Source organism: Protopterus annectens, chromosome 13.part0 (assembly GCF_019279795.1).
Source record: "Protopterus annectens isolate FY-2018-M chromosome 13.part0, PAN1.0, whole genome shotgun sequence".
Classification (NCBI taxonomy): Eukaryota; Metazoa; Chordata; order Ceratodontiformes; family Protopteridae; genus Protopterus; species Protopterus annectens.
Genome location: NC_056747.1, coordinates 1,115,506,488 through 1,115,521,845, shown reverse-complemented (window position 1 = coordinate 1,115,521,845; position 15,358 = coordinate 1,115,506,488). Strand labels below are relative to the sequence as shown.

Here is a 15,358-nt window from a genome sequence, read left to right as displayed (position 1 = left end):
GTATATTAGCATATTTTTGGTGCCAATTTTAAATCATAGCTATTGGCTACTTAGTAGTGCAAAGAAAGATTACTGGATATTCTAATAAAGACTAAGAATGAATTGACATGATTGGTTTAGAAGTCAATTGATTTTAAACCTTATTGGTTAGTTTTTAGTATAAATATTAAACATTGCTACCATAAGATAACTATCTGTAGACGACTAAATAGCTGAAAGCGCTTATCGTTTTATCACTATGGAATTTTAATGCTGTTTTTACTTTTTTCTATTAAATTTGCTTGCTGTTTGACACAGGACTCTATCGTGGTGGATTTTTGCTGTGGTGGTCGTCTTTGTTTCCTTTATATAAAGGGGGAATGATAGATTTTTTCCATAGGAGGTGAATGTATGATTTGGTGAGTGAGCGATTTATGAGAATGGTGACTGGGTATGCTCTTTCTGTCGCTGCTAGCTGCAGGTATTCAGGGGGAAGATTATCTGCAGCTAGTGAGCAAGGTTTGAGTTGTAAGAGTTTCAAGACCTGGGAGGTGGGTACAGGTTGGATAGAGAAGGAGTCTGCTGGTGGAATATTGGTGTGATCTGAAAAGGAGGGGGTGTGTTTAGTAGATAGAGGAAGGTGGATATTAGGGCTTGATGGACTACCTTTGAGTAGATTTTGAATGTTAGAGATGAAATGGGTATTAAGTACTTGGGAAATTTCTTGTGATGTTTTTTCTGGTGCTGGGGATGGGTTTTGGATAGTACCTGGCTTAAGTAAAGTGGAGACAGATTTCCAAAATTTGGGGGGTTGTTGTATGAGGGAAGAGAGTTTGGTGGAGAAATAATCTTTTTTGTCCTGTATCACAAGCTTTTTTGATTTATTACGCAGTTGCTTGTTGTGAAGTTCATTTTGTTTTGTTCTCTCTGTTGGCCATATTTCCCAAGCTTTGTTTCTCAGAGAGATGGTTTGTTTGGTTAGTTTTGTTAACCAGGGGGGCATGATTGTTTTTTGTTCATTTAGTATGCACAGGAGCTAGGCTATTGAGGGTATCTAGGAAAGAGCTTGTTGAAATAATCAATGGCTTCATCTAAGGGGAGTGTTTTTAGGGGGTTCCAGTTGTGGGAGTTCAGGATATTTATAAACTGATCTCTCTCAAAGTGGGCAAGGTTTCTGGAGGTTCTCTATGAATGTGTTTTACTTGATTGAAGTTGGGTCCTATAAGTATATGCTGGGAGATGGTCACTTAGTGTGTTTGGTAGGGTGCCGGAGTTTGTGTAGTTTTGGGGATGTGTTACTAGTATCCAGTCTAAGGTACATTCAGAGTCTGTTGATAGACCATGGGTAGGGGTAGTGATGAGTTGAGCAAAACTATGAAGGTTTATGCTGTATGCAGGGGAGGGGCTATCTGAGTTTAGCCAATTAATGTTGGTGTCTCCTAGAATAACTGTTTCATGCAGTATATTCTGATTAATCCAGGATAGAAAGTCTTCGAGTATGTGGATATTGTGGCCTGGGAGAATATAGATTACAGCTATGCATATTTGTGTGTCAGTAAAAGTTAATAATTGCATTTCTTGTGGAAAGCAAATACCTCACAAAGATTTTCATTCGTACTGTATTCCTTGCCTGGACCCTGATCACAACGTACCTTACTGTCGGTTTTGTGCTTTATTTAATCAACGCACTATCCATCGTCGGTATATTTTCTCCTGTAAATATTTCGGTTCAGTTCCATCCGATTACCAGAATTCCAAAAAAACACAAGGATAGAAAAGAGGCCGCCTAGGTCCAAAGCTGCCGACGACGCTTCTACTAAGCCAGTCGCCAGTTCGACTGTACTCAGTGAGACGCTTTTGCAGCCTCTGATACCCACTACTTCTGATTCGCAGGCCTCTACTGAGATCCATTCAAAGTCTGGTATGCCGTGAGATGCTTCAGCTGTGGAACCTGCGGATGTCTCTACTTGGATGGGTCTGGAGCCCCTGTGCAGACACAGGCTTCTGATGGTGTATTCAGGCCTACGGACTTGCATATTAAACTGATGCCTCCTTCTTCTTTAAGGCCTAAACCTCAAACTATGCCTAGAAAACAGACGTCCAGGCCGCATGCTCAGGCCTCTATGCCTAAAAAACAAACAAGAATGGCTGAAGATCTTATAACTTTAATTAGGGGAAGTCAACCACCCTCTTCTTAAGAGGCCTAGGACTGAAATTGTTTATGAATCTACTGACCAGGATTCTGATTTTTCTGGTTCTTCTGATGATCTGGATTTGCCCTTATCTACTTATGAGGATTCTGATGCAGAGGACGCTATTCCCTCTGCTTCCCCTCCAGAGGATTTTTCTTTTGGTGAAACCTTGCACACTGTAAGGGAGCATTTCCACTGGGAAACCAGGATTTTTCTGATTCGATAAAGAGGCTTAGGGATTTCTTACTCTTGCCTCAGCATAGGCCTTTAGCTATACCTACTGTACTAGACATTGTAGATGCCGTTTTGAAATCTGGCTTGGCCCCTGACTCTTTGCCTCCTGCTCCTAGAAAACCTGACAGATATTACAGGGTTCCTGATTCTCACAAGTTCCTTTTTAAAAATCCTGTTGTGGATCCAGAGACAATTTCACAGGGACCCAAGGGCATTAAGGCCTCTCCTTCCAAAAACCCGTACCCCTTCTGATAGAGATTCCAGGGTGCTGGGTAGATTGAGTAAGAAGGTTTACACTTCTGCAACCTTGGCCATTAGGGCCTTAAACTGTCAGTTTCATATGTTAAAGTATCAACAACATATTGGATTGCTTAAACAGAAAATGTTGATTCCTGACTGTGCTGAAAATAAGGAATTACAGGATTTAATGCATTCTGCTGAACAGGTTGGGAAACATACTTTGCAGTGTGGGTTTGATTCTTTAGAGGCCTATTACAGGGCTGCTGTCACTGGGTCTGTACTCAGAAGGCATGCTTGGCTTAAGGAGCAATCTTTGCTTGATCATGTTAAAGCTAACCTGTTGGATGCACCCTTAAATTAGGACCGCCTGTTTGGCAACAAAGCTGAGGAAGTTCTTAAAAAGATGGAAGATAAAGCTAAATCTATGCAAACTGTTAGATTTCTTACAAGTTCAGCTTCCAAGATTTAGTAGGCATTGGCCTCTTAAGAATTGGTCCTTTCCGGCTCCTTCCGGGCCTTCTCAGTCCAAACCCAGACATAACAGAAATCCCAGGTTTCAGTCCCAGGGTACGCACAAGACTAAGCAGTGGGGGGGGCTTCCACTTCCAAATCTGGGAGTAGTAAGACCACCTCCCTATGGAAAACTGTCTCAATGGCTTGATTTTAAAACTTCCAAGTACTTCTCAACTGAATGCTCCTTTAGGGGGAAAGATTGGTCTGCAGGCCAAAAACTGGGAGCTCATTACCCAGGACAAATGGGTTTTAAATAGGATTTTAAATAGTGTCCCAAGGTTACAGATTTCACTTCCACACATTACCAACGCCAAAAGGTTGGCCAGATCTTCCCCCAAATCAGTGGGCAGAAGCTCAAAAGCAAATTCTCTCTCTTAACATAAAAGCTATTCAAACTGTACCGAAAGAGGAAAAAGGACAAGGTTTCTACTCTAGACTTTTTCTGGTACCCAGAAAAGGCAATTCATGTTATCCTATTCTTGACCTGTCTACTCTAAACGCCTTTTTGGTGATTCCAAAATTCAAGATGCTGACTCTTCAACAGTTGCTTCCTGTGCTACGAAAAGATGCCTGGATGGTAACACTCTATTTAAAACAAGCATACCTGGAAATCCCAATCTGGGAATCTTGCAGAAGATTCCTGCACTTCAAAGCAGGCTACAATCACTACCAGTTCTCTGCACTGCCCTTTGGCTTATCTACTGCACCCAAGGTATTCACAAAGTGCCTAGCCCCAGTCATCGCATTTTGCAGGCAAAGAAATATTCAAATATACCCATACCTGGACGATTATTTAATTCAGGCAGAAAGCCAGGACATACTTTTGAATCCACTGGCCTTTGTACAAAGGGTGTTAACTTGTCTGGGGTACACCATAAAGGAAAATAAATCACACCTGGTACCCAGTCAACAAGTCATATTCCTGGGAGCAAGCTTGAATACAACTTCACGGATGGCTTTCCTCACGCCAGAGAAACAAATTAATTTGACAACCTACTTCAAACAATTGGCCACAAAAAAACTACTATCTGCAAGGCAAATACTACAAGCCTTGGGGTTCATGGCCTCCTGCATTCTTCTGATTCCATATGCAAGACTGCATATGAGGAAACTACAATAGTATTTAAAAAGCCTATGGTGTCAACATTCTCAGGATCTAGAAACAATGATTACTATCATACCTTGCCTACGCCTAGAGTTTTTTTGGTAGGCAGAGGCCTGCCACCAAAACAAGGGACTACCATTCATACCCTGCCGCCCAAACCCTAACAACAGCCGCATCAGATTATGCATGGGGGGCTCACCTGGCAGGGAAGTGCATTCAGTGCAAATGGAACCCAAGTCAAATGCACTTGCATATCAATCAAAAAGAAATGTTAGGTGTACAGCATGCTCTGACAGCCTTCAATGACCACATTCTTCAAAGACAATTAATGGTAAAGACGGACAACACCATTGTTATGTGGTACATAAACAAGCAGGGGGGTACACATTCTTAGGTTCATAGGTTCATACTAGGCTATCTGCCCTAGGGCATTTATAAGCCTAGCCAGAATGTGTTTGGCTTTCGCCACCCATTTTAAATTAATTTTGCTATGCCCTTTTTTGAGGTTAGTATACTGTGCTTCCGTCTAACAGTGACACAGAAGTGATACCCGGGGTAAACCTACGATCTCCCATCCACTCATCAAGATTCTTCTTGAAGAGAGCCAATGAGGGACTATGCCTAACCTGGACTGGGATTTTATTCCAGAGTGAAGGGAGCCTCTGGGTTATGAATCTGTCCCTCCAGCATGTCCTATTTATTTCAGTGCTGAGGTTCAAGTCTCTCGAGCGTGTAGCTCGATGGGATTTGGATTTTCTGAGGTGCAGCATGTCCATTAATTCCGGGTTGGACATGGCTTTATACGTCAGGCACAGATCGCCTCTGAACAGGCGGTATGCCACTGAGTAGAGCTGGAGTTTCTTTAACCGGGCAGCATATGGCATCTGTTTGAGCCCTTTGATCCTCTTGGTGAGGTACTTTTGGGGTCTTTCCAGTTGCTGCAGGTGTCTGGTAAGGTACATCCCAAAAGGGGCATTGTACTCAATTATGGGCCTGATGAGGGATGAGTAAAGAGGCACGATGACCTCCCCTGATCTAGATGTGAATCACTTCATGATTAGGTGGGCTATATAAAATGTTTTTCTAACCACTTTGGCCACATGGTTGTCAAATAAGAGATTGCTATCAACTTGGGTCCCCAGGTCCCTAATTACTTCTTCTGTACTTAATGGATTACCACCTATGTGGTAATTTGTGGGCACTTTGTTTTTGCCAAAGGGGATGACTATACACTTTTGGCTTAGCTTGAGGCCATGGCTCTGGCACCAGTTGTCTGTTTCTATGAGGCCCTTTTGGAGGATGCTTGTGTCGGCTGGAGAGTCAGTTATGGCGCCCAGTTTGCAATCATCTGCGAACTTGGTCAGCCACAGTCCTTCCGTGTTGGCCTGTACCTCCGAGAAATATATACAGAACAAGAGAGGTCCCAGGACTGAGCCTTGTGGGACGCCACTTGTAACTGGTTTGGAGTCTGATATGGCTCCAGCAATTCTAACCATGTGGGTTCTGTCCTTGAGCCAGTTTGCAACCCATCTAGTGACATAGGGGTTTATATTTAAGCTGGTGAGCTTATCTATAATGCCCGAGTGGGGTATTGTATCGACCCCTATGCAGGCTAGCCATGGCATTGTGGAACACAGCCCTGAGCTACCAAGTGCATCTACAAGCTCAATTCCTGCCAGGAAAACTAAATACACTGGCAGATGAGCTAAGCAGAAACCTCATGGACCCACAAGAGTGGAAGCTGGAACCAAGGATTTTCAACATATTAACAAGCAAATGGGGGTGCCCAGATATAGACCTGTTTGCCTCCCCCGAACTATCAATTGGACAAATTTTGCACAAGGACTTCCCACAAACAAATTTGGAAAGTGGATGCTGTGTCCTTCAGCTGGAAAAACCTATCAGTTTATGCCTTTCCTCCTCTCTACTAAAGATCAAACAAGACAGACTTAGGATGATTTTGATTGCACCAGACTGGCCACCCCAACACTGGTGTACCCCCTCTTGTGCAGTGTGTCACTGTTGGCCCCATGGCACCTGCCTCAGACTCCTATCCTATTGTCTCAGCAGGAAAACCAAATTCTGCACCCTCAGCTTCATACACTGAACCTAGCAGCCTGGCTAATTACCTAATCTCTCCTTTATCATCCCTCGGTAAACCAGTGATGGATATCATTTTGGAGGCAAGGAGGCCTAGTACTAGAAAATCTTATGCTGAAAAATGGAAAAGATTCTGTGCCTGGAACCAATCTCAAGGGATGAGCACAGCAGTGCCCAATTTACCTCAGATTTTAAAGTACTTAACTGAGATGCTTCACAAGGGCCTGTCTTTCTCCTTCATCAAAATTCACACCTCGACCATTTCAGCTCATTATAACACAGAACCTCCCCTCTTCTCTCATCCACTGCTTAAGCAGTTCCTCAGAGGGGCCAAAAATCTACGGCCACCTAGGAGAGCCCCAACTCCAGCCTGGGAGCTTAACTTTGTATTGGAAAAGCTCGCCCTAGCCAGGCACTGCGGATTTAAAATTCCTCTCTTGGAAAACAGCTTTCCTTTTAGCAATCACTTCAGCAAGAAGAGTATCTGAATTACAGCCCTCATGGCAGTGGAGCCTTTCACCATCTTTCATGCGGACAGGGTGTCCCTCAGGACCAATTCCTCCTTCATTCCCAAGGTGGTATCCAGTGTGGCTCTTAGTCAGTCCATTCATTTGCCAGCCTTTTTTCCTAACCCACAGAACAAAGGGGAACTGATTACTGCACTCCTTTAGATGTGCACAGACAACTTAGATTCTACTTGGACAGGACTAAACCTCAAAGGAAATCTGACCAACTGCCGGTGGCATTTGCTGCAGGGGCAGAGGGGAAGGCTATTTCAAAACAAACCATTTCCAAATGGATAGGTCATTGCATTCATTTCTGCTACAAGCACCATGGAAAACCTATCCCACAGGGGATCAGACCACACTCAACCAGGGCTGCATCTACCTCTACAGCCTTTCTCAGAGGTGTCCCTACCAGGGACATCCTAGAAGCTGCTACCTGGAGTTCAGTACATACTTTCACCAAGCATTGCCATCTGCCAATTTTCTCTAAATCCAGAGCTGGATTTGCCACTGCAGTCTTGCAGGGCCTTATAGCTGGTCCTAATGCTATCTAAATTCCTCCTCCCATCCTTAGCTTTGGGAATCTACCCTAATGTGATGACTGCAACTGTGAAACATGAAGAGCATAGTACAGTTGTTTAGACTTACCATAAATGTAGATGTTCAAGTGTATTCACTGTTCAGTCCTGGTTACCCTCCCTCCAGCCCCCTTTCTTCTGTTGGCTATACCTCTACTCTACTTTTACTATGCTCAAAAGCTTTTTGGTGTATTTGCATTTTTGTTGGCGGTATAACCTTGTATATTTTTAGATTTAATTGCTTCCCATTAGGGGGGCACCTGACATCTGGGGCAAGAAAAACTGATGTAATGGCGTCAGCTGCATATTTTATACCCCTGACGACCAACGCAGGACCCAAGACTTTGTTAATCAGGCCAACTGAGGGCTACTGCAAGCAGATAACCCAAATGAGATGACTGCAACCATGAATGCACTCGAACATCTACATTTATGGTAAGTGTACACAACTGTACTTTGCTTATGTTATTGAAGGGACACATCACTGGTTGTTGTAAAGATGCAGTCTTATGCATACAGGTGTGTGTTTGTGTGTATGAATGGACATTCCTTACTAATCTTGTTACTAAGAATTGGGGACTCCTGTAGGTACATAATACTAACAGTCAGTACATGTAGAATTCACATTGTATAGCCATACCTCGTGTACACCCACATGCTTGGGTTGGCATCCTGCGTTGTCAGTTTGCTGCAGACTCCGTAAATATGCTTGCTTCCGTATTATTGTGAAGGTGTAGGATTTTGCTCTTGGGATTAACACTTGTGATTAGCTGTTAGTCTTGTTTCCTTTAATAATGTTGAAGCCCTGCAGGGAGGACAGTGTCCTTTAGTTGACAGTTTCATCTCCAAGTTCGACTAGGCCACTCAAGTTTCATTGGGTTCTCTTGCAGCCACCATAATTCCAGACACAGTTTATAGCTGTATATCTATTTTAAAAACTATCAAATTTAATAAACCTCCTTTTCAGATATCTGCTTGTATCCTCATGTGAATGAAGGACTTGTATTTGTGTGGGTTATTGAGTGGCATAACACTGGTAATACATTCACAGAATGAGAAAAATACTTCTGAAATTCTGTCTTTAGTTTGCTGGCCTTTTCATGTGATAATGTTTTACCTAACCCTAGACAATAGACCTTTGTAAGGGAGGCTTATATTGTTATTACTGTTGTACTTAATAGGCTGCTGGTCTGTGTGTGTTATACAGACATGTATCTGTTAGGCAGCAATCTTTTTTTGTTATTTATGGCAACTGCAGAAGTAGTTTTCACATTAGAGTTTCACTCCAGAATGTAAGAATTAAGAATATTTGTGCATGTTAATGCGAAGATGCTATTGAACAAAACCAGAAGCATTGCTGTTTTCATCTTTATTTTGACAAGTGTAACATTACAAGAGCGTTGTCTAAAATATTTTATTGTATTTTTTAGTGCTCCTGGCAGTGGCCCAATGTTCAAAGCTACCACTGTTGCTGTTGATGATGAAAATCGAGAAGATTCAGTCTGCAGTACTGTTGGCTCTTCAGTTCAAGCATGCACCAACACAAACTCAGAAATTGCCACTACAGGCAAAGGGATTATTACTGTTTTGCAGGGAAGCATTTCAGGACTGCCAGCACACGTTAATACTCCACCTGTGCCTTCAGCAAGTATCAGTAAGAATAATTCCAATGTGGCACTACAGAAATTGGGAGTTTCATTTTCATTTGCAAAGAAAACTCCAGTAAAACTTGAATCCTCTGCGTCTGTTTTTAAGGAACAAGGTGAGGAAGTTAATTTGGAAGAACAAGTTGATAGTGAGGAAAAGGGTTCCTCTGACAGTAGCATCTTGATGATGCCTACTGAGATAGAGCCCATGGGATGCACTGAAAGTAAAGATGAGGAGGATATCCAGCAAGACAAAGACAATGAAACTTTGGCTAACACATTATCCAAATTAAAAAAGATGATGAAAAAAGATGAGGGATCCGTTCAGTCAGAACCTGAGTACTACTATTATATGCCACCAGCACACTGCAAAGTAAAACCTAATTTTCAGTTCTTGCTGTTTATGAAAGCTACAGAGCAAACACAGTCTTCCGTGTGTGCAAGCCTGAACAAAGAACAGGATACTAAAAAGAATTCCTCAAATCCTAAAGATGAAGGAGTTGAGGAAGTTGTAGAAAAAAGTCCAGATATAAAAGAATGCAGCGTTGAATTAAAAGGAGCAGATTGTATCCAGCCACCCCTTATCCAGCCTCCAGAGCAACATTGCAGTGCTGAAGTTAAAGAGAATACTCCTGAGAAGGTGAATGAACAGCCTTTAGAAATAAAAGCAGAGGAACCAAGTACATGTGAAGGCCCTAAACGGTTGTGTTCTGACAGCAAAGACTTTGATGGACCTAAACAACCAACAGGACCTTTTTTCCCAGTTTTAAGTAAAGATGATAGTACTACCCATCAGTGGCCTTCAGAGCTGTTGATGTTCACTAAGGCGGAACCTTCACTGTCTTACAGTTGCAACCCACTGTATTTTGACTTTAAGTTGTCCCGAAACAAAGATGTTAAACCTAAGACTGCTGAGAAACTTAAGGAGGCAACTGCTTCTGTGCCAGTATCAGCTGCTGGCAGTACCTGTAAAAGCCAGATAGCTGAACCCGTACAACACAGTGTGACCGCAAAGGTTGGGAGTAAAGCACCAGTTATTGCACTTACTGCACAGCAGCAGAATCCATGCTTGCCAAGTAGTAGCAAATCAGAGGATGTTCATGGTGAAGCAAATAAAACTTTGACAAAAAAAGAGAAAAATTCTAAATCTCATAAACACAAAAAGAAGAAGAAACACAAAAAGTCCAGTAAGAGGAAGCGAAAACATCGAGGAGAAGGAGATGAGAAAAATAAAACTGAAGGTGGGGAAGAAAAAACAAAGAAGCGGAAGAAGCACAAGCATAAAAAAAATAAAAGTACACCATCTGGGGATGCAGAACTTCCAAACAAGCCTGAACAAACAGAGGATGGGAATACCAACCATAAAAAGAAGAAAAATTCACAAGATGATGTGCAACAGAAGTCATTGTCAGTTGAAGAGGGTACCAGTAGTAAAAAGGATGAGAGGTCAAATGCACAGGATTATAGCACCAAGAAGCAGAAAACAGAAACACAACAGTCTTCTGCTCCCTTAACAAAAACGTCTTTGAGTAAAAGGGTAAGTAGGTCGAGCTATACAAGTCGACATAGCAGTGAAAATGACAGTAATGAAGATTCTCGTAGAAAACACTCTAGACAGAAGTCTTCATCACGTTATAGTGATGACTATGACTCTGATAGTGACCGTTCTAGAAGTCATTCAAGAAAGTCAAGACATCGCCATTCTTCTAGATTGTCCTCTCGAAGGTCATATTCTACAAGCTCTGATGCCTCTTCAGATCGCAGTAGGTACAGCCGTAGCAGGAGTTACTCTGATGAAAGCTACAGTGACTATAGTGACAGGTCAAGTCGTCGTTCAAAGCGATCTCATAATTCAGATGATTCAGACTGTAAACATTCCAAGCACAGATCAAAGAGGCGCAAGTACTCCTCTTCGGAAGATTACAGTCGAAGCAGAAGTCGCTCTAGAAGTAGAAGTAGGACACGCACCAGAACAAGAAGTAGAGGTCGAACACGAAGTAGTAGCCACAGCAGAAGTCGCAGTAAGACGAGAAGTCGGAGTACAACAGGGTGTAGCTGGAAAAGAAGCCGTAGTTATAGCAGGGATCGTAGCCGTAGCAAAAGAAGCCGTTCACGTAGATCAGTTTCACGAAAAGACTCTCGAAGTCATGATAGCTCTAATGAAAGATCTAGTCGTAGAGATTTTAACAGGTCTAGAATTTATCGTTCACAGTCTCCGCATTATTCACGATCATCGGGGAGGAGTGATAGTTACATGAGAAAAGAAGAAAGTAAATTAGACAGTGCAAAGGCAAGCAGCAGTAATAGCAGCAGTACTACTACAGGGAAGCACACACCAAGTTTGGGTGATAAAAACTCTGCAACTGCGAAACTACTACTAGAAAAGATTCAGTCAAAAAAATCTGAAAAAACAAATGAGGATTCTTCGTCTTCATCAAATAAAGTTGGTATAAAACTTAAAGATCCACCTCAAGGTTACTTTGGCCCCAAACTTCCTCCATCACTAGGCAACAAGCCAGTCCTTCCTTTAATAGGTAAACTTCCAGCAACTCGGAAGCCAACAACAAAGAAAGCTGAAGATGCTGAAGTGGAAAAAGTGGAAGTACAAGATCTGCCTGAAATAAGCAGCTCCACAAATGAAGTGGAAACTCCAGTAGTAACTCAGCCTGTTCAGAGTGAAGTTGCAGCTGTGCCAGAGAAAGTAGACAGTGTAATACCTGTAAGTGAACCAGTACCAGAAGTGGTCCAGACCGTGCCTGATCCACCTCCACCTCCACCACCACCACTTCCAGAGTGTTTTAATTCTAATGAACAAGTTTTGTCACATACATATATTGTAGAGCAACCAGAAAGAACTTTGGAAAATTTGGGAAGTGACTGTCAACCTGTCCCTGTAGAAACTGGAATGATGCAGATAGTCCCTGAAATAGAACAGTTTTCAAGTTATGTGCCTCAAGCTGGAGAACCAGTCATGGAAGAAGAGCCAGAAGAAGCAGATTCTTCCTTGGCTCCACTTGAGAGTCAGCCCATTACTTTTACACCTGAAGAAATGGAAAAGTACAGCAAACTTCAGCAAGCAGCCCAACAGCATATTCAGCAGCAGCTCCTTGCTAAACAGGTGAAGGCTTTCCCTGCTTCTGCGGCACTGCCTCCAGCTCCAGCCTTGCAACCTATTCATATTCAGCAGCCCAGTGCTGCAGCCCCAACGTCCCTTGCTACAGTTCAGCATGCAATCCTGCAACACCATGCTGCAGCAGCTGCTGCAGCCATCGGAATTCACCCCCACCCTCATCCACAGCCTCTTGCTCAGGTACATCATATACCACAGCCTCATTTGGCCCCCATCTCCTTGTCACATCTTACACCCTCTCTTATTCATGCACATCCAGGCGGTTTTCTTACTAGCCATCCTATACATTTTATTCCTGCATCAGCTCTTCACCCCCACCTTGCTCTTCATCCTGTGCCTCATGCTGCTCTTTATCCCACTCTTTTTGCACCACGACCCACTGCAGCTGCTGCAGCTACTGCATTACACCTTCATCCCCTTCTGCACCCTATTTTCTCAGGTCAGGACTTGCAGCATCCTCCCAACCATGGTACATGAGATTAACCAAACAGTGAAATGAAGAGTAAACTGGGGGTCATTGTGCTATGGGGAAGAGGGCAGGTTATGCATGATGAAGATTTTTTTTAAACTGTGAAGAGCCAAAAAGGCTGAGATGTTTGGGAAGATTAGGCAGAATGCGTAATGTGCATTATATCAGGGATTTTCTCATCCTCTATTGCCAGGTAAACCCAGCATTGTCTTTGATGTCAAGCTTTGCAGGTGCTGCATGTGTGCTGTTCAGAATAGACCTTTATAAGGCCTGTTTCTTTATCCACCTTCTTTTGTAGGATCTTCTAAACAGTTAACTTATAACAAGATGAAATTAGCACTTTGGTTTTGTTTCCTCACTGCTGTTTAAAATTTGCCTGCCTTGTGTATTAGCAGAAGTCACCCTGCATCTAAACCTTCTAAAGAAACTGCTATAAATAATTTTCTGGTCTTTTTACAGTTGAGACACTACGTTGTTTTCTGGACTGCACTAAAAGAAAGTAATAGAGATGGCTGATAATGTCTTAAACTTCTTTGGCCATTATCAACTTAAAACAGATTTTTATGGCAAAAGAGAGGCATAAGTGTAGCAGTATCATGCAGTGTTAAAATGAGTTGCATGTACCACCCTGCTTGACTTACAGAAATCTTTGAGATGCCTGGTGAAGCCTGGTGTTCTTTCTTGACACCACCACCAAGAATGTTCCACACTGAAGTGGTAACTTCAACAGTTCTGCAGAGTGGCTTTTTGTCATCTAGGGGTCCATTTTCAAAAGCAAATGAAGTTTGCATAACCAGTCAGTGCTTGGGTTTGCCCCATATTCGTTGGTGTGCAGAGCTTAAAAATGTCTTGTATGCACATATGCATACATATGTGGGAGGATGTGCATGTTAAAAAAGCCAAAGGTCAGTCTGAGGTTGAGACTGAGAAGTTCCTTGTTATAAATCGAAGCAATATCAGACTGGAATCCATAATTCCAAGATGAAAGGATAGAAGTGGAATATATTTTGTTCCTGGTTCTGTTGCAACATGTTCACAGTTGCCAGAAAAAGTTTGTTTAAAAAAGTAAAGAATTGCACTGAACTCTGTAAACAAATGCTGCTTTTGTAGCTGATATAAAATGTTACTTGATTGTAATAATACTGCAATAATATTTCTACATATGGCTAATTAATTTAGTGGTACTAGTTCTAACTTTAGCAGCTTTATTCTGTAAATATTTTTGCTGTAGTTACAAAACACTTGTAAAGATCAAAAACTTCACATCTTCATATGGATGGGAAGTGGTGAGCATGTATATTTTATCAAAACCCCTGTATTTTTGAAGTTTTATGTACTGTAAAATGTTGGGATAAAAGTTTACCAAGTCTAAACTTTTGTTTTAGAGTTTGCATAAGAAATGCATTTAATAATACATTATTCTGGGTGCGGAAAGAGGATCAGGATGTGGAGCTGTAAAATAAAGTCTTAATGCTGGGGTACAGAGTTAAGTTTTAGTTGCAAAATGCCTTTTGATGACGAAACATGAGATTTATGACTTGGATAACAAATTCTGGTCTGCGATGTCAGGAGGTGCTTTGCCTTTTTAAGGGGTGAATAAAATGTTTTGGAGAATCGTTGAAGCAGGGGTAGGGGGAACTTTATTTCAAATCTCAGCAGGCAGACGAGCCTGTATTCACAGTCAGGGAAGGACGTCCCCAAATACTTAATGTTAATTTTAATCCTCACCATAAAAACTTTGGTTTACCTCCATATTCTAGTATTATATGTTCCATTCCAAGAAGGGAATGATGGCTTACAGTCTTCATTGGTGTCTGGGCTGTGGTCTAGTTTTGTATTCTGGTGTCACGTAAAACATTTTCTTTATAAATGTAAAAAAGAGAGGTATGCAAAAATAGCCTAACCTGTTACAGTTACAAAACATATTTAACACTGTCATTTAATTGAATAATTGCTGTATAGTGGATAAAAACCTTCTAATAAAATATTTCTGAAAGCTTTATATAATAACTATATCTCTTTTGTCATGAAACTTAATTCCAGATTGATAAAGATTTAGAACATATTTGACAATACACAGAAATGTTTCAGAATTTGTTACAGAAAAAAGTTAACTTTCATATTTTATATTTTAAGAATTGTGATTTTGTTTGAATTGTGATTTTTTACTTTTTTCTAGCAGGTACAACCTTATGCTCAGAAAACATGGTCTAATATTCTTAACCCTAGTCTTGTACAAAGAAATCTGATCTAATATTCTAATCCTAATGTCTGGGTCTGCAAGTGGAATATTCTTCCGGTCTCTAAATTTGTCTATTTTTCTCTGAATTTGCTATGTTCAGAGAAGCAAGTACCCTCTGTGTCTCTGCTGCTTATATAGTTGGTCTCAAATATGGCATTCACCAAGGAAAAGCTCAAGTTTGATGTTTAAGTCAAGTTATATGAAGTGATCTTTTGGCTAACAGATCAGAAGCAAAGACCTTCACTTGCATTTTCTGTACTACTTGGGAGAGAAGCATGACATGAAACAGTTACACAAATGCCCCAAAGACAAAGCTGTTGGCATGCCATACTTGTCATTGAATGAAGGTGATTGAGAGTATCTAATTGGGGGGGGGGGGGGGGGGTCAGCTGGAGGGTTGTCCTTGCACCCTTAGGCCTATGCC

At 41.7% G+C, this 15,358-nt stretch overlaps 1 protein-coding gene across 7 annotated transcripts in view; it reads left to right on the top strand.

Annotated features, from left to right (window-relative positions):
• Positions 1-14,694, top strand: part of GPATCH8 (G-patch domain containing 8) — a 984,951-nt gene extending 970,257 nt beyond the window's left edge. For all 7 annotated transcript variants that reach the window (XM_044055084.1, XM_044055085.1, XM_044055088.1 and 4 more), the window contains one exon: positions 8,878-14,694. In XM_044055084.1, coding sequence (XP_043911019.1) covers positions 8,878-12,700 — 3,823 coding nt within the window. In that variant the 3' untranslated portion in view covers positions 12,701-14,694. The remainder of the gene's footprint in view (positions 1-8,877) is intronic.
• The last annotated feature ends 664 nt before the right edge of the window (positions 14,695-15,358 follow it).